This window comes from Panthera pardus, unplaced genomic scaffold, assembly GCF_024362965.1.
Source record: "Panthera pardus isolate Hobbes unplaced genomic scaffold, ASM2436296v1 HiC_scaffold_24, whole genome shotgun sequence".
In the NCBI taxonomy this organism is placed as follows: Eukaryota; Metazoa; Chordata; class Mammalia; order Carnivora; family Felidae; genus Panthera; species Panthera pardus.
In genome coordinates, this window is record NW_026526810.1 from 50,816,343 (window position 1) to 50,842,597 (window position 26,255).

Sequence of the window (26,255 nt, forward strand, 5' to 3'; positions counted from 1 at the left end):
TCCAATTTATTGGTACTTAATTTTTTAAGGTCATTGACTCCTCAGAGAATCTGTTCTTAGAAATGAAAATTTTCTTTTTTTTAATTGTTTTTAATGTTTATTTATTTTTGAGAGAGCGAGCAAGCAGGAAAGGGGCAAAGAGAGAAGGAGAAACGGAATCCAAAGCAGGCCCCAGGCTCTGAGCTGTCAGCAGAGTCGGATGGGGGGCTGGAACTCACAACTGTGAGATCGTGACCTGAGCTGAACTCGGACTTAACCAACTGAGCCATCCAGGCGCCCCATGAAGGGGATGTTTTCATCACAAAAATATATACATATTTAGTGTTCTGCATAAAATTTCAGAATACCTTGATTTAATTGTGATTGGATAAATATTTAATTGAAAGTTGATGTTTTCTAGGATGTTACATATTTTTGGTTTGATTGCTTATGTTTATTATTTTAACTAACGTATTCCTTCTTCTCTCTCACCCTTACTCCAAGGTGGATACATTGCAAATAGCCTAGCAATCATGACAGATGCACTTCATATGTTAACTGACCTAAGTGCTATCATACTGACCCTGCTTGCTTTGTGGCTGTCCTCAAAATCTCCAACCAAAAGATTCACCTTTGGATTTCATCGCTTAGGTAGGTAATTGGAGTTTCTTTTGGTTTATCAAGTTTTATAGTAAAACCACAATGAACTATAACTAACCTTTGATTAACTGAAATCTTTCTGGTGATAACCTATTTGAAAAAAGCAAATGACAACAGATGAACAAGATTTATTCAGATACATATATTCAGGGTACATTCAGCCTAGTCAGCTAAACTGCTTACACATGTAAAATTATATGGTAATCATTAATCTTTAAGTGTTGTTCCCTATTTCCTGAAGATGTTATCAGAAAAAAAGTTTACCTTCATTTTATTCAACCAGGCAAAACTACATGGGTTTGTTAATGTGTATTAACTTTTTTCTTTCACTTCAGGTGTTCCAACCAAAGCTACTGTAGCCCAGATCTTAAGCAGTACTGTCATAGGTATAACATATACTGTGTGGCTGACCTTCACTGCTGCCACTGTATCAATATAATTCTGTAAGTGCTGACAAAGATTATTTGCTTGACCAAAGTTTAGTCAGTCTCCTGAACCTTCTCCCAAGCCCATCTGTGCACTTCCTTATAAAATCTTATTTTAGCAAAAACCCTTCTAAGCCAATTTAACAGCACCCCCACTCTTAATGTCTGATGGATTATCCCCTAGGTGATGTCTCATTGCACTGGCTTGTGTCTAGCGAGAATTCTGTTATGTCAGTTTAGCCAGAGTCCCCATACTCCTGATGTTTCCCCTTAGTAATTTTCCATCCACTGACTCCCACCTTGCTCCATGGCTGTAAATTCCCCCTTGCTTATTCAGTATTCAGCGTTGAGCCCAATCTCTTCCCCCACTGCAGAGTTCTGTTACAGTGGTCATGTAACCTATCTTGGTAGCTTCCTCTCCCTGAATAAAGTCTTCTTTACCATGTGTTGACAAGTGTCATTAAAATTTTTTTCTTTCACTGTACACATATTTTTATTTTACTATTTTGAGCAAATAAGAATTGAGAGTTAAAATCATACATTGTTATCCGTACAACTCTTTCCTGTGTTACTGTGTTTTTAGATTTTTTACTTATTTTTAAAATATGTATAAGGCAGTTACTTGAACTAATATGTGAAATGCCATATATCCAGATGTCATTTGCTTAGAACCCAAAAATTGACATTTAGGTGGCTTCAGCAAAACCTATCTTAAAGAACCAGAATTAACAACTTGTAGTTTAATTTTGTAGAGACACTGACACTCTAATATATCAGTATATCTGCTGTCACTGACACTGCTAATGTATCAATCAGTTCTTCCCCTTCTTGGTTACTTTTTAGCCTAATCTTAACTAAGCTCTAGGTCTTTTAAAATTTAGTCCCTGCGCCTTCTATGTAAAACTTGACATTGTGCCTTAAAGCCTATATATTTCAAGGAGCTATCCTGATTATCAGATTGGGAAATTATTTGGCATCCCTACCCCTTAACTGCTTGCTGTACACGAGAGCTAATGCCCTGAGTTAGGTGTTTCTGTTATTTGTTAAGCCACTGCATAGCGTACATTGGGATGTGTTCCTAAAACACACCCCACTGTTTACCAACATACTATACGCTCATTTGTTACCTGATTGCCTTGGGCCTTTTAAACAACTTCAAGATTATTTTCAAACTTTAATTTCTTGTGATTTAAACGCCTTCAATTTAAGATCTTACACTCAAACACAGCATCATGGAATGGGGGTTTTTACCTTCCACTACTATTTGGAAGAGTGCATTTCATTTTGTCCTGTGGCTCTTAACCTTTTAGGTTATAGAGCATTTGGAATGCTAATGAAAATAGTGGAGTTCTCCCCCAGAAACATGCAATAACAGAATATAGAAAGTCCCGCATATAATAAGAACCCATAATCATGAAAATTCTGTTAGATATCAAAGTAGTACTTAGTGTTTCTCTAGGTGGTCACTTTGTTTCATCATAGATAACACGCACTATGAAAACATGAGAGAAAACAGAACTCGCTGTTCTATTTATCTCTGCAAGTTTCTGTGGAGAGTTGAATCTTCCTTTTTCCTTAAAAGTACAAAGTTCACACTTGTGGCCTAGATACCAGCATTTGACTCCTGTCTCTCCTGAGAGTTCCTTGAAATAAAAACAACAAAGAGAAGCAAGGGATTGGGTCACCAATAAGCAAGAAATTTCTGGAAGTTAGAAGATAGATGGGAGTGGGTTGGAGGAAGAAACAGGGAAGCTGTAGCCTAGAGTACACTGAGCCAGGAGCTGGATCAGCCCAGCAGACCTCCAAAGAAGAGCCAGGGACAGAGATGAGTAGGAGGGAGAACTGGGGCTGAAAACAAGCACAATTAATTGAATGGCTATAAATGGGAAACTGTTGCACAACCTTGTGCCTATACTAAAAGCCACTGACTTGGGCACTTTAAATTGTTGAAATGATGAATTTTGTCTGAAGTTTTTAAAAGTCATCTAAAAAAAAAAGAGTTGTTAAAATCTAGGTAGATGAGTATTTCCCAAAGGTACAGAGGGACTCAAATCTTCACTAGAAGGGCCTTTTGGGATCTTCATTTTCTTCTTTGCATTCCAAAATTTTATGAGGCTATATCTAGATATAGAACTTACTTCACTTATTCTCTTTGGGGGAGGATTAAAAAGACAAGGATATGTAGAATTGAATAAAGCTGTAAAACAAAGCAGTGGCTGTCCTGTGTTCCACAAAATATATTGCTTCATGAGTAATCTCTTCACGTTCTGTAGGAGAACGTATGTTTATATTGGACACTTGTAAGTAGTGTGCCTCCTGTGTCTTGGGGATTCAGGTCCTAAAAAAACGCTGCAAAAGGAATCCCCTTCTGGTGTGTTAACTGTCGTTGAATTTTGTTTTGATGCAGGGGAGTGGGAGGGGGTAAGACAGGAGTTGGTTTTTTTCTTTGTTGATCTGTCTTGTAAATATGTAAAGTTTATGTGTTGCAAGAATAAACAATTAATTTCTAATAGAAAGGATTTCCTCAGAGAAGCCTTGTTTTCATTCTGTCCCCTTCATCCCTTCCTCTAATCCCACTCCTTATTAGTAATGATTTTAAATTTGTTTCTGACCTATCCTTCCAGCATTTCCTTTTGAAAGTACAAGAGAATATATACATATACCTCACCACCTTACTTTATGTGTTTTTCATACATGTTCATATCCTGTTACCTGTCACCCTTTCTTATGCAAAAGGCAGCATACTGTGTACCCTGTTCTAGACCTAGAGGTGGGTGCCTGTGAATGATAGTCAGATATTAGTAGTACCATTCCTTAAATTTATTTCCTTTTTGTTTGCTCATCACACTTTATGTATGCCTAATAGCATTTATCACATTTTTATAGCTATTTTTTATGAAACCGTATCTCCTAGACCATGAATGAAGTAGGAATGGAAACGTATGTAAGTGCAGTATAAGAGATTATTAATTGTTGCATAGTCAGGCTGAGTAAATAAAGACATGAAAACTGTGAAACAGATTATTTAGTATAGCTCATGAACCTCAAATCATTGTGTTTGGGGTGCATTAAACCAGTGTCCAAACTAGGAATAGGGATATTTTTGAAATTTGGGGACTAATGTATTTGGGACTTGAAAACATTTATCTGTAATTCTGAAACTGTGGTCATGTTCACAAACTACACTATAAAAATTTATATGATCCATAACATAACTGAGTACTGACTTCTAGATCCCTTTGACATAGTAAGAAATTAGTCAAAAGAGTGTTTCTTCTTGGTGTCAGTCAGGGGCAGCCCTATTTGTTTTTTACCACTTTTAGAGTTTTGTGAATAAATTGTCTTTGGTTCAGATCGGAGATCTGCAGTTTTACTAGCTATTAAGACCTTTTGGAGAGTGATTTAATCTAAGTACAAATTTTTGTGTTTGTTTTTTTTTTTTTTTTCTGTAAAATAGGAATGATAATACTTCCACTGCAGAATTGTAAAAAATACATTAAGGTGGTAAGGTATAAGTACTTACCAAACCTGCTACCTGGCACAGAGTAAATTCCCAATAAAAGTTAGTTCCAATCTTCTTTTCCTTCCCTCTTCTCCCTGCCCACACTTACCCACACTTTTCATATCTTTGAAAATGGTCCACGCCCCCAAATTGCCTGCCTTCCCTTCCTGCTAATTGGAATTCTTGTCTTTGTGTAACTGTCTAAGCTAGGTAGGAGAAAAGAAAGGTGATTCATCCTGATGATTAAGCAACAGTTTAAATTTTTTTTTTAATCTTTTATTTATTTTTGAGAGAGAGACAGTGTGAGTGGGGGAGGAAGAGAGAGAGAGAGGAACACAGAATCCAAATCAGGCTCAAGGCTCGAGCTGTCAGCACAGAGCCTGACATGGGGCTCGAACCCATGAACCATGAGATCATGACCTGAGCGAACTTGGATGCTTAACCAACTGAGCCACCCAGGCGCCCCTAAACAACAGTTTTTAAAGATGCACTATTTAATTCAGGTCTTTTGTAGCACTTTTGGCAATATAAAATTTATTTTAGCAAAAATCATTTAGTGAAGGTGAGAGAAAGGTAGTTTTAGTTTGAGGGGAAAAGCAAGTGGCCGTCCCAGGAGTCAGTTCCATTCTGGTGATACATTCCTTTCCTTCATGTGAACTCAGAGATTGTGTAAAATCATTCAGGTTTTTCTGTTTTTCTTTTTTTTTCTTTTATTACATTACATTGGCAATTCTTTTGTGGGAAGAGGGAGAGTTGGCTAGGAACCATTATATGAGCTATTTTTAAATGCTTGGATTTATTTGACTGTGGGTATGTCCTCTTTTTCTGTAAGTTAAAAACCTTAGAACTTAATGAAACATACTATAGGAGAAATCCTACAAATCCTTACGAGGAATAGCACTATCTGCCAGACAAGGGGAAATGCTGTTCTAAAGAAAACTGTGAAAACCCTTGCTTGCTTTCTACTTTTATCCTTCTCTATGGATTATGAGCATAATTGACTCTTATTTATGGCTTTTCTGTCACTTCTTGGGCTGAAGAAGCTGCATGGCTTAGATAAAGATAGAGATAATATGAAAGGACTATAGTAAGCAGAGTTGTCTGTATTTGAAATAAAAAAAGCAAGATTTACATTTTGGCAATGCGAATCATCAGCCTAGGTTAATGGCAAAGTGACAGTGTAGGAGTGTAGCAGTGTGTGGTTCCACTCAGCAGAGACCTTGGCAGATCTGGCTAGATGATGGTTGTCCTAAGGTAGGTATATAGTTGTAATGTTAATTCTGTGTAGTTTGTTATTTTATTCCCTGATGCTAAAGGAACAGAAAGTTTTCAGCTAAAAAATCTCTTCCCCCATACATGCAGCAAAAAAAACATCATCTCTTCTCCTTAGTGATTCATTTTAACAGCTTCCTCCCACCCCTGACAAGAATTATGCCTATTAATTATTCACATCTTAGAATTAATTCATATCACCTGAACATCTGGAAAAGAATAGGTGTGTCCTAGAAATGGGAGTTTTTACTAAGGCTGAAGGAAGCCATGAGTGAGGTGGTCAATGTTGGACAGCCAAACGTCAGTTTGACAGTGCTGGGTACCTTGGGTGTGGGGTAGAGGGAGTGGTGAGAAGGCAGGAAATAGAATTGAGAATAGCAGTTGAAAGGATCCAAAGATGAACTTTGCAGTTTAGCTTGGTGTTCTGGTGGCAACAGTGGGCCACTGAAAAATGCCTTAGCCTGAATGCAGTAGGGCTGTCTGTGATTAAGTTGAAATTCAAATACACGTTTGGAAATTCTAGCCAAATCCAGCACAGCCTACTGATTTTCCTCCTGTTTCCTTCCTATCTTTTGTTGGAAGAAGGTAGTAGCATAAAAGGAAATACAAGAGACAATGTGTCTCCATTCTCCTTCCCTGTTCATTTTTGTAAACCTCTGAAACCTGTCTTTAGATGTTTGCTATAATTTTTTGAGGCAATAGAAAGACAAACATTATATAATTTGAAGGAAATCTATTCATTAGTGGCATCATAGCATTAGAAAAGTTAGCAGTTATGATAGGCCAGTACATCTGGCCACACTCATGGAAAACAAAGTATGCTTGGGTTGAGTTTGGTTTACATAGTTGAAGCAGATTGTTAATCATTCACTGAATCGGTGCTCAACAGGTTAATTGAATGAATAGTAGTATAGCTTGGGGAGACCAGCAGTAAATATATACACAAATACAACATAATTATAAATTATGTTAAATGCTATGAAGTAGGGGCACCTGGGTGGCTCAATTGATTAAATGTCCGACTTCAGCTCTGGTCATGATCTCACAGCTTGTGGGTTCGAGCCCCACGTCGGGCTCTGTGCTGACAGCTCAGAGCCTGGAGCCTGTTTCAGATTGTGTGTGTGTCTCTCTCTCCCTGCCCCTCCCCTGCTCGTGCTGTGTCTGTCTCTCTCAAAAATGAATAAACATTAAAAAAAAAAAATTTAAATGCTATGGAGCAAACGAATATGGTACTATGATGGAGAATAACTGGAGGACAGAGAAGGAAGGACTCAGTGTTTTTCATATGAACCTTGAAAACCTCTAGTTTTGGCAATTTATAGATGTGTTAAAATATGCATTTTTCACACTTTATAGTACTGTCAAAACTTGATAATCATCTGTGTTTTCTCCCATTTGATTTTTTTTTCTTACCATTTATTAGCCATTCAAACCAAAACTGTTTATTCTCTGTATGTGAAATTCAGGGTATATTTTAAAAGACCTAAGTGATGTAATAATAACATGTATTCACTCACCTTCCTCTTCCAGTGCTACATTTCAGTCAGGTGGAGTGAGTTAATTATTTGTGTGTAAAGTAGCAAAATATGTTAGAACTACTATAATAATAGGTTTTCTAGAATTTCCATAAAAATCTTTCAAGAGTTTTTAATTTATGATACATTTCCAGTCAAGTTTACCTAAATTTAAATTTTAAATTTAAGTTTACCTAAATTTTAAATTTAAGTTTACCTAAATTTAAATTTTAAATTATGATACATTTCCAGTCAAGTTTACCTAAAGTTACCAGGGTAGTAACTTTCACAGAAATCTGGGTTTTTGTTTTTGTTTATTTTTATTAAAAAAAAAATTTTTTAATGTTTGTTTATTTCTGAGAGAGAGAGAGAGAGACAGCATGAGCAGGGGAGGGGCAGAGAGATGGAGGGAGACACAGAATCCGAAGCAGGCTCCAGGCTCTCAGCTGTCAGCACAGAGCTCGACGTGGGGCTTGAACTCACGAACCATGAGATCATGACCTGAGCTAAAGTCGGAGGCTTAACCTGACGCTCCAGAAATCTGGGGTTTCAATTGTGAAAGTTCCTGGGTCTCCCTTCAAAGATGAAAAATCTGTATGTTATGTATTCTTTTTTTGTTGAAAACCTTTATTGTATGTTATGTGACCAGAGACTAACCCAGAGCAAGAATGAGAGGAGTAGAGCAAGTCATAATGTGGTTGTTGATGGAAAACTTCCCTCTCTCTTAATTGTTGGGGGACAAAAATCTTGCCTATGTTTATCTGCATTCCATCATGTTAAAGATACTATGGGGGAAAAAATCTTAAACGCTCATTCCTCCCATTCTTGATATTTCACCAAAATCTCATTTATTCATAGTGAAAGAGCTTTTGTCAAAAGAAATGATCATAGTAGTACTATTAGGATTTTTAGCTATATACTATCATCTGTGCCTTATACTTCTCAGTTATAAATCTCAGCCCTAAAAATCTATTTCAGGTTTTCTTTTTCTCCTTTTGCAGTTATCGGTATCCTGTCTAGAAGACATTTTGACAGGTGATTAGAATAAAAAATAACAGATGAGGGGCGCCTGGGTGGCTCAGTCGGTTAAGCGTCCGACTTCGGCTCAGGTCATGATCTCACAGCTTGTGGGTTCGAGCCCCGCCTTGGGCTCTGTGCTGACAGGTCGGAGCCTGGAGTCTGCTTCGGATTCTGTGTCTCCCTCTCTCTCTGACCCTCCCCGTTCATGCTCTGTCTCTCTCTGTCTCAAAACTATATAAACATTAAAAAAAAAAAGGGGGCGCCTGGGTGGCTCAGTCGGTTAAGCGTCCGACTTCAGCTCAGGTCACGATCTCCGCGGTCCGTGAGTTTGAGCCCCGCGTCGGGCTCTGGGCTGATGGCCCAGAGTCTGGAGCCTGCTTCCGATTCTGTGTCTCCCTCTCTCTCTGCCCCTCCCCCGTTCATGCTCTGTCTCTCTCTGTCTCAAAACTATATAAACATTAAAAAAAAAAAATTAAAAATAACAGATGGATGTCTTTGCTTTTCACCAAGGGAACTAGACATGAGGCCATTCCTTACTGATTACTGGAAAAGAGATACTGATACCAGGATCCTAATATGTTATTTTGGAAAGTTCTAGGAATCAGCTGGATTCCATTACTCTTAACTGTGGGCAAGCATTGGGATCCCTTTTATGCTACTCACATGGGTGAAAACTGGTATGGAGAACTGCGTGTTCCGTGGCAGGAACCCTAGTGGGCCTTCTAAGTATGGGAATCCTCCCTACCAAAAATCTGGTCATGCTTTAGTTTGACTTTCACTTCATTTATTTATTTATTTTTCAATGTTTATTTTTGAGAGTGGGGGGAGAGGCAGAGAGAGAGAGAGAGGGAGGGAGGGAGACACAGAATCTGAAGCAGTCTCCAGGCTCTGAGCTGTCAACCCATACACCAAAGCAGGGCTCGAACTCACAAACTGTGAGATCATGACCTGGGCCGAAGTGGATGTTTAACTGACTGAGCCACCCAGGCGCCCCTCACTTTATTTTTTTTTTAAGTTTATTTATTTATTTTGAGAGAAAGTGCAAGTGTGAGCAGGGGAGGGGCAGAGAGGAGGGAGAGAGAACCCCAAGCAGGTTCTGTGCTGTCAGTGCAGAGCCAGAGGGACATGGGGCTCAGTCTCACCAACCATGAGATGATGACCTGAGCTGAAATCAAGAGTTGGATGCTCAACTGAATGAGCTACTCAGGTGCCTCCATTTTACTTTATTTTCAATGTGTTTTTGCCTTATCTGAAAGTTCACAGTAAGATAATTATAAGTGTTTAGGAAAATTATCACTGGGAGGTGGGGTTGCCAGATTTAGCATGTGTTATGTGCATACACACATTCTTTCAAGACACCCAGTATGTCTGAAAAATTGCATGGGACATACTAAAAAATTATTTTTTGTTTATCTGAAATGCAAATTTAACTCGACATTCAGTGTTTTTTATCTGGCATACCTACTAGTGTAACTGTATCATTTACCATCCAAACCAGGACACTTTTGAGAGTAAAGTGGAGCACTTTTAATAATTTTGCCAGGACAACAGACATATTGGGACTATCCCAAGAAAACTATAAAGTATTGTCAGCCTAATAATAAGAGGTTCTGAAAGGATTTTTGATTACTGGTTTTAGATTTTCATAAGCAATCACATCTTTATGTCATTAACTTGTATTACTATGAATCTTTATAAATGTAAAGTGTATTGCTTTATAATTTTATATTAAGAAATATGACTAAGGCATCTTGACACATGATTGAAGTTCTCTTTTTTGGGAAGGTGTTGGGGGAAGAGTTTGAGAAGAATTGGTTTTATTTATTGAGTGAGTGAATGAGTGAGTGGGAGCAGGGGAGGAACAGAGAGAGAGAGAGAGAGAAAGACAGAGAGAGAGAGAGAGAGAGAGAGAGAGAGAGAGAGAGAGAATCCCAAACAGGCCCTGAGCTGTCAGCACAGAACCAGATATGGGGCTCAGACTCACAAAACTGCGAGATCATGACCTGAACCAAAATCAAGAATTGAATGCTTAACTGACTTAGCCATCTAGGTGCCCTGGTATTTTTTTAAGTAAACTCTAAACACAACATGGGGCCCAAACTCATGACCCCAAGATCAAGAGTTGCATGCTCCACCATCCGAGCCAGCCAGGCATGCCAGGATTGGTATTAAATATGAATTCGAAAGATAAAATTCTCTTACTTTGTGAGTTAAGTGAAGCCACCACTAAGTACATGAAATTATGGTTTAAGGATATTTTAATTACTTCTTTTTATTATATATATGTGTATTTTATTATCAGCAGTTATAACTTAAGACAAGAAATTCTGTATGTTTTCTGTCTTGTATTTGACTTAATTCTTCTCTTCTAACCTGTGTACTTCTTGTTTTGGGGGATATAGTAAATAACCTATTATTCACATTTAGCTCATCCTTCTTAATTTCATAGCCTTTTATCATCTGCCCTTGCTCAACCTAACTAACTTCATTTTGCAAATCCACCCATAGATATTTGCTACATGACAACCACTCTGCTGAGTGCTACAGTAAATGTGACATGGGAGGAAACTGGTCCTGTCCTCAAGCTGCTGAGAGTGTGCACTTGATGTGGTAGTCTCTCCACAGCTTTGTATATTTCACATTGTTTTTCTCTGTCTTCTTAACCCCCTGTCTCTTTTGAAGTGTGATGATTAGTATGTCAGAAATGGGCATAGCATGGTTTTGAATAGGAACTGTATGTTGTCTTATTCCAACATTTGTTCAGCTGATGCACAGGATTTTATTGGAATTTTGTCTACATTAATGAGAGGTGTTCAGGAAACAGCTTAAAACAACTACTAGATAATTTTTCTGTGCTGTAACTTATGCATCAGAATAAAAATGTATCAAAGTTCAACAGATTTGAACTGCCTGAGGAACCTTTGAGCAATGAGTTGACTCAGATAACAGTTTCTCAGATTGTTTTACCTTTAACAAGATTACCTGGTTTCTCTAAAGGAAAAATTTTCTTTACAAGTATTTTCTTGCTTTTATTGTTTTGATTATCAACAGTTGTTTTATATTATAATGTTGGTTAATTATTTAAAAATGTAAGTACTTCCCATTGCCCTATTTGTGTTATCTTGAAAAGCTATAAAATTATTTCTACTGTATACTCACATGGTAAAAAGTTTATATGATATAAAAGCATATATAGTGCAGTCATCCCTGTCTCCCAGCCACCCATTCTTTTCATAACCAGTTTTTTGTCAATATTTTATATATCCTTTAAGAGATTACATGTGCAGATATTATTATATATTCTTTTTTATTTTCACATAACATACCATATGCACTCTTGTGTACTTTGCTTTTTTTATGTAACACTGTAACTCCTTACCAGAACATAAAGAGCTATATAGTCCTTTTTTTAAGAGCTGCATATTATTCCGTGTTACAAGGCCCCTACTAATCACTTTATTGTTTTCAGTTGCTTGCTCTTATATACAGTGCCTGATGAACAGCTTCATAACATCTCATTTTGCACATGTGCAACTCAATTAGCATGAATGTGTATATCATTGCAAGAAGAATTTCTGGGTCAAATTGTATTCACGAATAGTTGAATGTCTTATTGTTTTTATGTCTAATTGTTTTTCTTTAAAGGTAATACATATCTGTGGTAAAACTTAAAACCTTACTGAAAAGAATAAAATGAAAAATAAGTTCTCCAAGCTTCTAGCCCCACTTCCTAGATGTAACACTTTGTTGTCTTTCTTGTGATTATCAACTTGCCTAATACTCATTTTTCTTTTTTTTCCTTGTTTTTTAAACATAAATGGCTTTATGATATTCCAGTATATGGATATATCATACTTCATCCAGTAAGTTCCTGATTGGTAGACATTTAAGATGTCTCCAGATATTTTTTGATACTAGTGAGGTTACAGTGAAGAACCATGTAGATACATGTATTTGCATACATATCATGTGTTCGTTCTATTGAATAGATTCCTTGAATCAAGGAATACATGCACTTTAAATATTGATTCATTTTATAAACTGCTCTCCAAAAAGATAGTTCCACTCGATACGTCCACCAGTATATCCTTGCTAACTCTGGTTAGTAAGATCAAAACTTTTTAATCTTTATGTGTTTAGTAAATGACAAAACACAATCATATTCTTATTTGAACTTCTTGTATTATGATAAGTTGGTCATTTCTGTTAATTTTCTATGTGTTAATATTTGTGTCCTTTACACATTTTTGTTATGGGTTGTTCACTTTGGTGTGATTTGTAAGTGTAGTCTTCTATTAGGAAGTAGTCTGTGATCATGTATGTTAGAAATAATTTTTTCTCAGTTTTTCATTTTTTACCATGTGTATGTTCTGTTAAATATACACAGTTTGGACCCTAAAGAGATGAGGAAAAGGTGGAGAGTGCTGGGAATGAATTAGTGGAAGATCCAGAAAAAACTACTAAACACATTTTAAATAAGGAAAATAACATGACAGAAATGATACAGTGTTTTTGTCTCTTTAGAGAAAAGATACAAATAAACGATTGTGAAGTGTTCAGTTTGTATGAAGTGTAACAACACGCAGATATATCATTTTTTATATTTTTCCCTCCAGAGGTTTTATCAGCTATGATTAGTGTGCTCTTGGTGTATATACTTATGGGATTCCTCCTATATGAAGCTGTCCAAAGAACTATCCATATGAAATATGAAATAAATGGAGATATAATGCTCATCACTGCAGCTGTTGGAGTTGCTGTTAATGTAATGTAAGCTCTATTTTTTTTTTAATGTAATAGCTTTATTTTTTAGACTAGTTTTAGGTTCACAGCAAAAATTGAGCAGAAGGCATAGAGATTTCCCATATATCCCCTGCCTTCAAACATGCGTAGCTTCCGTATTATCAGCATCCTTCAGCAGAGTCATGCATGTGTTACAGTTGATGAACCAACGTGAGCACATCACCACACGGTGCCCCTAGTTTACATTTGGGTTCATTCATTCTTGGTGTTGTATATTCTTTGGGTTTGGACATTATGGTGTCACACACTCTATATTGTTTTCACATCGATATTTTTAAGTACTGTGAACTGAGAGATTTTTATACATGCATTCAGTAATGTGCAGTGGTATTTTTATGTATTTTGAAATTATATATGTTAAATATGTAATTTTTCTTATGCTAATAAAACACTTGGAATTATAAATTCCTCACTAGTTTGCTCAATTATGCTGAAGTTTGACCAACAATGAGGAATTTAAGTGGGACAAAGTTTTTTTTAACTTTTATTTTATAATACTTTTGTGTTAATAAGATATTTTTAACTACAAACTTTTTTCCCTAAAAACTATGAAATTTTTAAGTTTATACTTAATCATTTGGATCAGCAGAAAGCAAACTTTCTTGTAAAGGGCCAGACAGTAATTATTTTAGGCTTTGAGAGCCATGCAGTCTCTTTTGCAGCTGCTCAACTCTGCTGTTACAGAACAAAAGCAGCAACATGTAATATATAAACAAATGAGCATGGCTGTGTCCCAGTAAAACTTTGTGTACAAAACCAGGCATTGGGCCACATACGCTTTACAGACCATGGTTTGCCAATCCCTGCCCTGGCTTCCATTCCTACTTAAAATAAAATCAAAATCCTTACCATCACCTTTTTGATAAGATCCTGTGTACCTCTCTAACTCATATCCTAGCATTCTTGCTCACTTTAGCGACGATGGTTATCTTGCTTTTTTGAAACACGTAGAGCACATTTTCATACAAAGGCCTTTGCCCTGGTATTCCTTCTGCCTAGAACCACCCTTTCACCACCACCTGCTTCTTTGACTTGATTCGAGTCTCTGCTGAGAAGGAATCTCAGAGAGACATTGTCTGACCGACCACCCCCGCCCCCCACCTGACCCTAGCACTCTCCATCCCTCGAAGTGCCTTACTTTTCTTCAGAATAGTTGCATTGCCTGGCAGTATTTTCTGTATTCATTTGTTGAATTCTCTGCCTTCTCTACTAGGACAGAAGCTAGTAGAGCTTCTACTGCTAGCATGGGGATAGGGATAGGTCTGTCTGATTCACTGTTTTGACCCCAGCACCTAGAATAGTACCTGTTACGCAATAGGTGCTCAGATATATATTAAATGAATGAGTTCCATGTTGTCTCATTAGTGTCTGATTAGCAATAAATATTTTTATCAATACTGCTAGGAAGAATAATAATGTTTTCTTTTATTTTTGACAGAATGGGGTTTCTATTGAACCAGTCTGGTCACCACGCCCATTCCCACTCTCTGCCTTCGAATTCTCCTACCGTAGGTTCTGGGTGCAGACACAACCATGGGCAGGACAGCCTAGCAGTGAGAGCTGCATTTGTACATGCCTTGGGGGATTTGGTACAGAGTGTTGGTGTACTAATAGCTGCATACATCATACGATTCAAGGTAATAGGATTGCTAATTTTTCTATTTTAAAATATATTTAATTTCAATATTAAAACTAAAGGTAATTGTCTTTTATCAGTATATTGGACACCAAAGCTAGTCTTACTCATTTTGCATTTAGGGAGGCTTAACTGAGCCACCAGTATAGCTCTTTTGCTAACACTAAACACAGTAGTATCATTTTACAGAGTAACAATCTGTAGCTGGCTTCAGTACCACCTTCACTCAAGTTTAAGCCTTGTCCCTGAACTGCTAGGTACTGGCATGTGTGCTGGACTAGAAATCCAGAGATTTGGGTTCTAGTCTTGGCTCTGCCATTAATACTTTGAGCAAGTATTGAGCAAGTAAGTCCCTTAACTCTAAACTCTTATTTATTAGGTTTATTTATTTTGAAAGAGTACACACAGGCACACACATGCACGAGTAGGGGAAGGGCAACGAGAGAGAGAGAGAGAGAGAGAGAGAGAGAGAGAGTGAGCGAGAAACTCAGGCTCCTCGCTCAGCATGGAGCCTGACTCAGGGCTCTATCCCATGACCATGAGATCATGACCTGAGCTAAAATCAAGAGTCAGACACTTAACCAATTGAGCCATCCAGGAGCCCCTCTAGATCAGATAAGTGGCTGCTAAAACTCGTTTGAGCTCTGATATTCTCTGGTTCTGGTTGGAAGATTTAGGGAAGGCACAGAGGAAAGCAGTAGAACAAATGATTAAACCTCTGGAAATAGGTCTTACGAGGAAAGGCATTTAAACAATCCAGGAAAGAGTCACAGTATCTAAATTGTAAAGGTATTCTTCAGTCCTGGCAAAGGAAGCTAAAGAATGGGGGACATGGGGACAGAGTATGGCTTGTTTTGCTTTACAGTCTGTTTTATGTCAGTCTGTACTTAATCATATAATTTTGCTCTGTCACCTTTCAGCCAGAATACAAGATTGCCGATCCCATCTGTACATATGTATTTTCATTACTTGTGGCTTTCACAACATTTCGTATCATATGGGACACAGTAGTTATAATACTAGAAGGTAAGATCTCACTAATATCCCTCGTTGTGGGTTTATTACTTCCCTAAATCAGATTGGGGGTGGGCGGGGCACTCTAGGGTAGGTAGGAGTCCTGTCTTTTCTTTTTACGGATGCTTATAGGTTATAGTAACACCACTTTATGTGTATATAAAATATAAGAATTGATGTGCTCTCCCATCTGTTACCTATTTGATCCTTATAATCACTGAGAAAGGTAGGTAAGGTAGACATTATTATCCCTATTTACCAACAAGGAAATTGAGGTTCAGAGGGGTAACATAACTTGCTTAATTAAGGTAATGCTGCTAATAAATAAACTATGGAGCTAGGACAAAGATGCAACTCTTTCGAGTCTTAATACAATTATGTCTACTGGTTTATTTATTAATTCCTTAATTCCCATTTAACTTGCTATTTTGTTATATTTCCTACATCCCTACTTATATTAAGTATATGCCTATATTTTCAACAGTACATTCATTATCATTGGATGTTCCCTTTTTTTCATTTTTTTTCTGTCTATCCTGGCTTTTTTTTTTTTTTAATGTTTGTTTATTTTTGAGAGAGACAGCGTGAGAGTGCAAGCTGGAGAAGGGCAGAGACAGAGGGAGACACAGAATCCCAAGCAGGCTCTGTGCTATCAGCAGGGCTCGAACCCATGAACTGTGAGATCATGACCTGAGCCAAAATCAAGAGTCAGACACTTAACTGACTAAACCACCAGGTGCCTCTATCCTAGCTTATTTGTTAAATGAAGTATTCAGGTTTGATATATATATTTTTAAGTTGATTTATTTTGAGAGAGAGAGAGAGTGCATGTGCACGTGTGCCAAGCGCAGGTAGGGGTGGGGCAGAGAGAGAGAGAGAGAGAGAGACACAGACAGAGACAGAGACAGCACCCAGCCCATCGTGGGGCTCAATCTCATGTGGGATCATAACCTGAGCCAAAATCAAGACTTGGATGCTTAACCGACTGAGCCACCCAGGTGCATCCTTGTCTTAAAGTATTAAGATATTTTAAAGTATTCATTTAAGCTGAATTTGGTAAAGCCGTTTGAGTTCTTTGGAAAAAAAAATTCTATCAGTTATGTATAACTTTTTCCCCCAAATAAACTTTACTTATGATATATTCTAAACTAATAGGTGTACCAAGCCATTTGAATGTAGACTATATCAAAGAAGCCTTGATGAAAATAGAAGATGTATATTCAGTGGAAGATTTAAATATCTGGTCTCTCACTTCAGGAAAACCTACTGCCATAGTACACATACAGCTAAGTATGTTGCTGACGGTAAATCCTGGGGTTGGTGGACTTTGTCTTTGGAATTAAATTTAACATTTTTGCTTTTAAATAAGTAGGAAAATTGTTTCTGCTGGAAAGATTTGCTTTAAGGGAGGGTTCAGACTTTCCAAAAGGTGAGTTGCAGATCAATAATGGCAGCCGAGCAATAATTTTCAATCTCTTTAAGATGAGACATTACAAATTGATTTTTGCTTTCAGATTAAAGCATGAAGTGTATCTACCATGCTGTATTTCTACATAAGAAAAGCTGGCTCTGTTTTTATTTCTTTAGGTCATTTCACAGATTGATGCTTTTTATTTATCAAAATAAAACATGCATGTGGTTTATTTTTTTTTTAAAGTACAGAAGACTTGCAATTGATGTCCAGTATTCTTTCTCTGAGAGTGGACTAGAGGGATTGGAATAATGACAAGCCATCCTGGCTTTTTAAGCTGGTGTGCTTCTCCAAGAGAGGAGCTTCAAGAGGGGAGAAATCAAACTAATAAAAATAGGTTCACTGTATATGAAATTTGTTATTTCCCTGTGTCATTGTAACTTTGTACAATGAATAGTAATGATATTTCCTTGACATTGCAGTTCCTGGAAGTTCATCTAAATGGGAAGAAGTACAGTCCAAAGCAAAGCATGTGTTATTGAACACATTTGGCATGTATAAATGTACTATTCAGCTTCAGAGTTACAGGCAAGAAGTGGACAGAACTTGTGCACATTGTCAGAGTTCCAGTTCCTAATTTTATATGTTTTGGGGACCACTGCCTTATTTATCCTGCAGTCACAGACCTGAGAGCAATAAATGTGCACACCTGAAAGAGAAAATGGAATCCCTGACAGCTGTGTCCATATCAAGCACCTGTCTCTCAAAACAATCACTCTAGCCTGAGAGTGCTACTTTCTGTTTAATGGTAAAAGGAGACTTCACCATGGTTTTCAGATGAAGGTGTTTCCAAAACACTATTTATAGAATGAGACGTGACTCTACGGATACCTCAAAGAAGACAATCCAAGACCACATTTCACTAACTGTGACAGAGTACATGTCTTAAAGGAAGCATCAAGAATTCAGTATTTGCATTTAAAAATCCTTTTTAAGGACCATTTTTTATCAAGCTAGTGCTGGAAAACTGATTTTTTTTTATTAGGTAATCTTGACAGCCAGCTTCTGGAATTTGACACCCAGTTATGTTTTTACAGAAATTATTTCTCAACAGATTTCAGAGAATACTAGAAATTATCCAGATAGTGGAATAAGCATGCATTCCTAAGTGTTTCAGAAATGTTTTATTTCACAAATAATGTTATTGTTATAGTTTTACTTTATAAACAACTTTTTCCAGATGTTACAGGGTTTTGAATCTCAAAGTTATCATTTTGGTTATTTGTAATCTTAATCAGAACCAAATCTTTACATGTTGTGGTGGTCACTGTCATTAGGAATATTTAGGAAATATTTTCAATACTATTCTAAATGGCAGAAGTTAATCTTAAATTACTATATGGTGATTTAAAATATAGAAGTGGGGATGGAGTGTGGAATGTCAGATTTAAGTCTTCCTGCAGTCACTTTTATTATTCATGGAATTATCTTAAGAATAGCAGGAGACTGCAAAATGTAAACAATGATCCTCTGTCCTTGTAAGAACTGAAAGTGTGCTTGGTACCTTGCTTCCTGCCTCCATACCCATTAGTCTGTGCCCCTTCAGGGTAAAACTCTGGAGAGCTGTGGTTCAGTTTGTAATGCCTATCTTTCACATGTAGATTAACCACATTCCTCCAGAGAGAATTTGTTTGATGACATGGGTTAGGGATTCTCCACGGACTCCAGAAACCCTAAGATATAATTTTGAGGTTTTCCAATAATACCATAGCAGAAATGCCCAAAGAGATAGGGAGAAGACATTTAAAAAGAAAGAAAACATCAAGGGTTTTTGACCTTGTATTTGTGTTGTTTGAAACACAGGAATTGGGATGGACATTCAATCTGTGTTGTAGGGAGGCTAAACCTGAAACTTTCCAAACTGAATGCAACCTAATTGGTACCAGTTGTGTTAAAGGGGTAGCTGTGAATAATCAGGTTTCATTTTGCAACTGTTAGTTTTGTGATTATCTTTATGCACTTTAGAAGTCTATTTTCACAGGGACAGTTTCTTAACCAAGAATGGATATGGTTCTTGAGGTTCTCAGAGAATCAGAGTACAATTACTAGGCAAGTTGTGAATTAGAAGCTTAGATAAACATGCAGATGACTTATAATATCAAAGAAGGAGAGGAAACAGATTTCGTGTTTCTACCAAGTACCTCACTGTAAGTAAACCTAAGATAAAACCTGAAGTTACCTAAAAGATGATTAAGAGTTGATGGTATCCCCCAAAAAAGGGTTGATGAGGGTTAATGGTATCTAGTAAAACCCAGTGTTTATTGAATTGAATTGAAAATTAACCTTATGCGGTTCTTGCTGTGAATCCATTTAAAATGATTTGAATTTTTCAAAAATTTGAGTAGTACATACATAGTTTAAGTCAAAATTCTCTTAAATGTGGAAGGCAATTAAGAATAAATGAGAAGCATTTCAGTGGACATCTGGGCATTACGGACTTTGGGTACCTAGCAAGAGAAAGGAAAAGAACATGCATTGTATGCTTATGGCTTTCCCCACATTTGCAGGTGTTTCCCATGTGTCCACTGAGCTTGTTTCTTGTAAACTTTCCTTTATCCTAAATAGGCGTATCTTACTTTTCATATCAACCTGTTCCTTGAAAAAGTTATATGATAAAACAGTCTGAAATTCATTTGAGGATTGAAAAGGATTTTTTGTAAAATGCAGAAACAGTGAAAACTTTTGTAAATTTTAGTGAGTGTGCTTTGTATAAGTGAGGTACACATGAAGTTCCCTGTGCTTTGTCTTTTGTAGCAAGGACTACACATTTTGTACTTGTGCTTTCCTGGGGCTGAGATTGAAAATTGATAGATTTCACTTTTTGTAACTTGACAAAACCCACACAGGACGATGTGAACTTAGCAGATAGGACCAGGGACTGCACGACGGAAGCCACAGAGCCTTGGGTCTGTCGCTACCCTGCTGAGCTGCAACCCTGAGTCACACCCCTCAGACAGCCCTCACAGGAAGAGTTCTCCACTGTCCTGACACAGGCGCTGGGTAATTTTGGATAAACATTTTGCATTGTTAATTTTGCACTGAGAAAACAGATCACAACCTAAAAACTGGGCAGTTCTTCAGTGTGATGTTTTTCTTGTTTTTTTGTTTTTGTTTTTTTTTTAAGTAAGCTCCACAAAGCGTGGAGCCCAGTGCCAGGCTTGAACTCCCATCCCTGAGATCAAGACCTGAGCTGACATCAAGAATTGGACAGTTAATCAACTGGTGCACCCTGGTGCCCCCAGTTTGATGTATTTTAATTAACATTTGCAAATAATCAGAGTTACTTGTATATATAAACCTGTCTGTCAAAACTGTGGCAGAGGCAGCATTTTGATTTATTTTAGGAAAAGACCTATTTTTCATTAACGACCATGCTGCCTTACAAACCTAATGTGAGGAATATAGTTGAATAGGGCATCTTTCAGAGAGCTTTGAAATGTAGAACCATTTCAAATAGAATTCCCACATACACTTCCCATTAGCTGTGCCTTGTGTAATGTGAGCCCAGATTTTCGCAGCTTGCAGCTCCTGTCAGTATTGTTTGCCAAATCACAGGCTCTCTTATTTTACTGTTTTCGTTTCAAGTTTGGGTACTTTATTTCCATTTTCTAAAACTAAGTTTCCTGCTCTTAAAAGTCTCAGTGTTCTGGTTCTGTGTCTTGAACCCAGGTGTCCTCACTGACAGTGTTTGTTTTTAGTAGAATTTTCCCAGAATAGACACAGGCAAGATCAGATACATGAGCTTCCCTTTTGTTTAAATGTGAGGAAAACCATCTTTCAGAAACAAAGCACCACTTATAAACTTTTTCTTCGTGAGGAAGAACCCTTTTTTTAAACAGCTGATTGTTCTTGATCCAGATTTCTCTTGGACACTGAACTTTACAGTATAAGTATGATAGAAATAGATTACACTATACAACCATAAGTGAAGATTCTCTCTAATAAGACTGGATTGTGTTTCTTAAACAACTACTCTCACCACTTTAGAAGAGATAGTCATTCACTTTTGAAACAAGCACAATGAGGTAAATTTATTTTCTTTTTATGAATTTATGTGAATTGGTTCACCATAATGAATAAGGTGTGTTTTTACAGAATCTGAGCCCCTTTGGAATAAGATTTTAGGCAATTTTCCTGTTGACTCTACCTTACATATAGTAAATTTAAAGTTACAGAATGTGTTAATAGATGTAAGATTAGTTCCTTTGGCTTGGTTTCTTTTTAAACCAAGCTTAGCTCATGAGCCAGTTGAGTATTAGTCCCAAAGAATAGTGACACCTTGCTCATATGCTGTGTTGAGGGGAGGTGAGTCTGATTTCCAAATGATTAAGTTTTATTTGTCTCTAACCAAAACATGATTTGCAAACTCTAACTACAGATCTGCCACGGGAATCTTGCCGGAAAGGACATCAGATTTGTTTTACAGCTCACCAATCAGGGATATTTTTTGTTATGTTCGTAGGAGCCCGCAAATTAGAAGAAATTGTCGTGGGAATTCCTCAGTATTGAATTGTGTGTGTGCATTCAGGCCATCCAATCCTTGAATTCCTGCTTACAAAGGGTTTACTCTGTTACGTTATTCTTCCGATCGTATTGTAAAGACCAATATTTTCTGATTTTTGGTAAGACTGGAAAACATTTACGGAGACTTTCCCAATTACATCTATGACAGCGTCAATTTAAATATTGCAGTTAAGTATATTCTGAAAAATTGAAATGGCCAGTATGTCAGCTTTGCACCTGGAAGATACCTTATATTTGGAAAGCTTATGCTTCTCTAAAAATATATGTTATTAAGCCATATCACAGTTTAAGAAATTGTATATACTTTTCCATATGCCCTTTCAGAAACCAGGTATTTTGCATACGATTGATTTTAGGAAGATTTTGAAGCTGGTGTTTGTCCATATAATTTAAGATCAAGGTATAGTATATGTATATGTACTGTATTTGCAATTTTCAAATTGTAATTTCCTATACATTTATTAAATAAAGTATTGTTTTGCCGTGTGGTTTATTAAAAAATGAAAATATATAATCCTGAAATTTCTGGGCTGCTTTATTGAGCAATAGCAGACCTTAAAACATAGTAATAATCTTAAAAAGCATTGGAAAATAGATGATAACCTAGTTTTATAAACTCAGACTGTAATGCCCTGTTTAAGGTGTTTAAGAACTAAACCTGGGAAAAACCTTCCAGATAAAGAAAAAAAGAGCTATTAAAAGAATCTATAACTTTTTCTACAAGTCACTTTTAATATTCCTGCAGGCCCAGCAACAATGGCAGAAAGGAAAGAGATGCTCCTGTGAAAGTAAGATTGGTGAGGGCCTTTGTGAAGTCTGAGAGGAATGACCTGGTGACCCTCCAATGGTACAGACGGGGTCAGCACACTGTGCCTCATGGGCCTGCAGCCTGTTTTGCGTGGCCCATGGAGCTGAAGATGGTTTTTGTATTTTTTAATGGTTAAAAAAAAAAAAAAAATCAGAAGAATGATATGTGAAAATTACGTTGAACTTTAAATTTCAGTGCAAATAAAGTATTCCTCAAACACAGCCACACTCATTTCATCAAGTATGGTTACCTGTGGCTGCTTTCGTGCCGTGGTGGCAGAGTTGAGTAGTTGGGACAGATATAAAATACTTACTATCTGACCATTTGTAGGCGAAGTTTGCCCGCCCTTGGTAAACACTGTCGTATAGTTTCAAGGCTCTAACAGCGCAGATGGATGCGGCAGGCTTTTCTGGAGCCTGCTCGGAAGTTTCTGTGACTGGCCAGTCTGAAGGCCACCTGCGCTGTCAAAGCTTCTTCCCCTCCCTTACCTTTTTTCTTTTGTCTGTCTTCCTCGGAAGTTTGAGGCAGAGATAGAGGAGAAGAGGAGCAGGATTTCAAACACCGTCTATGTGCCATATACTCTCTAAGTTTACTAGCAAAGCAGTTTTCTACCCCCTAACACCAGGATCATTTCAGAATACTTTTCAATATACAGGTTTACTGGATTTTTAAATTTTCGCTTAAGTTATGACAAAAAATAAGAAAATGTTCAACCTACTGAACCAATTCTTTGAGATGTCCCAATTTCAGTTTTATGGTATCTTAAAGATGAGAATGCTTCTCAAACCAAGTATGTAGATCTCAGTGGCTAAAACACTGAATTATATAATATTTCTTAGAACTTTAACAAATATGCGTTAAAGTACCCTATGTGTGTTGAGTACCCTATGCAGCTTGTGCCAACTGGGCGCTCACCGAATGAAAAATACCATTTTATCTGCTAAGATGAAATTTGGTTATTGGGCTTTAAAAATAACATGTTCTTTAAAGTTTCCCAGTCACCTAGAGAAAGACTCCTCTATTTTTGAAAATAGTAATAAAATATAGTTTTAGGTAAGTTATAGTAGTGAGATGTTAACATATGATTTGATTACTTACCTAGCTGTATATCTATTTTGATGTGTCATTTTTTTCGTCCTTGTCAGATGCCAAAATGAATTTGAATTTACTTTACAATAAATTATAAATTAGACTTACAAACTCTTACTTATGCCAAACTTTCCATTTTATATTATATATTAGTTGGATAATATTTTTGGTTATAATTCAATTCCAGCTATGATATAGTATATTTTCTTTACGCTAGAATATAGACTAAGCATAAATAGGAAGTATGAAGCCTTCTAATATCTTTATATAAATCGTATTTAAGATTAGGAGCTTTAAAAATCCAGCCTCAGTGAAATTTTCAGGCAGAATTCTGGTTTAAGGCTCTACGTGACTTTTACAGAACATGAACTATAAAGTTTGGCCAATAAACATGAAGATGATACTTTGTAAGTTACCAAATTGCTTCTGTGAACTTTTCAAAAATTTGTTCTGGTTTGACTTGAAATTCCTGTTTGTTTTACTTGCCAGCTTCTGCATATTGGTTTGTGGGGTTTTGGTGTGTTTTGGGTTTTGGTGTTTGTTTGTTTTTTTTTAACACTTTTGTTCACTTTAACAAAATGCTGGCGCCATGGGGAAAATGTGTGTGAGTTGGTTTTTCTACAAAATATACTGAGCTATTTCTTGGGAAGAAAGTAGGATTTTTTTTTTAATGGAAATTTTCAGAGACCCCATGAACGCAAAGCCAACCTTAAAGCAAGACAGACCACCTCTGTTCCCTTGACTTTCCTAGGATTGAAGATCTGCTCCCACCCTCCCTCATTATTCTTTCTTCTACTTCCTCCCCAGAGGAATCCTAACAACATAAATGGTTACAGGGATACTTGCCTCCGGACAGTGATTGTAGTGGATATCTGGCCTAGTCAAGGAATGAAGAAGTGGGGTGAAGAGGAGAGTTTCCTGGACTTCCATTCATTAAATCAGTTCCCTGTGAAGGCTACTGGCAAATCCTAGTTCCAACAGGCTCTTAATCACTTTACGGTCTGACTGGGGTTTCAGCAGTATCTGAACACAAGCCTATACCATTGTTGCTTTGCTTTTTTGTGTAAGAATATTTTCCAAAGTCCTGCATATTTGTTAAAGTTCTAAGAAATATTATATAATTCAGTGTTTTAGCCACTGAGATCTACATACTTGGTTTGAGAAGCATTCTCATCTTTAAGATACCATAATACTGAAATTGGGACATCTCAAAGAATTGGTTCAGTAGGTTGGACTTTAATAAGGTATATTGAGACTACTTCCAGATGTCAATTCATTTTACAATCATTCAACCAAGAAATGATCTATGAAGGCCACCTCCCTACCACTGAATATGTTGTGGACTAGAACAAAAAATTCCTGTGTATTTTTAAAAATTAAACAGGAAATGAAACAATATTATGTTCTTGGAGAGCGTCTTGGGTCATACCCTCACCCCTACAAATAGAAGATCACACTCCCATTACGGATGGCTTGAGAAACTGGCCTGTAGGATAAAGTCCATCCTCTCGGTAACAACATACAAAATCCTTCTGGTTTGGTGACTGCTCACTTCTCCACCCACAATTCCACCCTTTCTACAACCACTATCCTATCTCCCATGCTTCAGCCGTATCAAACCACAGTCCAATTTTGGTTAACGGGGGAAATAATTGCTAACATTTATTGAAACTTTACTGCCTTTCAGACACTGCTATATACTTAATTGTGTAATTCTCATGACGGTATTTTGATAAATATTATAATCTTCACTTTACAAATGAAGAAACTGAGACCAGGAGAAGTTAAGTGCCTTGCTGAAAGTCACATAGGTAGTCATAATGTAGAAAGAGAAGGTCACAGACATCTCTTAAATATAGTTATAACTAGTAAACAATATAAAAGGGATCCAGTGTAGACTACTGTAGTCAAAATCACAACCATTAGACCATAGATGTATACAAATAACAGAAGTATAATAGTTTAGGAACACACAACTTTCCATAATTTATACACATGCTTAGCAAAAAAGTAGCCAAAAGTTCACTCTATTTCTTAATTGAGTTCTTGTTTTTTGAGGCACCAGGATAGTGCTAAATCGGGTTTCAGCATGTTCTCACTAGCCTTTCCTCTCTTCATTCCTCAGTCCTCATAGCCATGATGGGGAAGGGTTGGGACCCAAGCCACAAGGGCCAGGCTCCTTCTGCCATTTCTTCAGTAGCCAGCCACTGCTTTGCTCTCAGGACAATGCACTTCTGTGTCCACAACTAGTCTTGTTTGTGAAGGGGAGGGGCTAGCCCACGTTACAGTCAACATACCATGGGACCCCCTGGGCACAACAATCCCCCAAATCTTAAGTCCATGTTTACATTGCTTGGGGATGGGGGGGAGGGAAAGGTGGCTAAAACAAGCAGAAAGGGTTGTGCCCACCATTGAATCATTACCAAGACAGGATTGAGACAAAGAAACAGCTCAGAAATATTACATACAGACTGTGAACCCATGGGAAACAAAAAAACACAAGCCTCCAGTAATTCATAGATATTTCCAGGAAGTCAA

General features: G+C 37.1%; 2 protein-coding genes across 5 annotated transcripts in view; one reads left to right on the forward strand and one right to left on the reverse strand.

Moving 5' to 3' along the window:
* SLC30A4 (solute carrier family 30 member 4) overlaps window positions 1-22,342 on the forward strand; it is a 30,378-nt gene extending 8,036 nt beyond the window's left edge. For 2 of the 4 annotated variants that reach the window (XM_053889091.1, XM_053889090.1), the window contains exons 3-8: window positions 484-630; window positions 12,989-13,142; window positions 14,614-14,812; window positions 15,732-15,837; window positions 16,981-17,115; window positions 17,719-22,342. In XM_053889091.1, the coding sequence (XP_053745066.1) occupies window positions 484-630; window positions 12,989-13,142; window positions 14,614-14,812; window positions 15,732-15,837; window positions 16,981-17,115; window positions 17,719-17,873 (896 nt within the window). In that variant the 3' untranslated portion in view covers window positions 17,874-22,342. Of the gene's footprint in view, window positions 1-483; window positions 631-974; window positions 1,510-12,988; window positions 13,143-14,613; window positions 14,813-15,731; window positions 15,838-16,980; window positions 17,116-17,718 lie in introns of those variants that run through there. The other 2 variants (XM_053889092.1, XM_019442235.2) reach the window with 2 other exon arrangements.
* The window catches only part of BLOC1S6 (biogenesis of lysosomal organelles complex 1 subunit 6), a 125,656-nt gene that overhangs the window by 87,869 nt on the left and 11,532 nt on the right, over window positions 1-26,255 (reverse strand). The window lies entirely within an intron of this gene.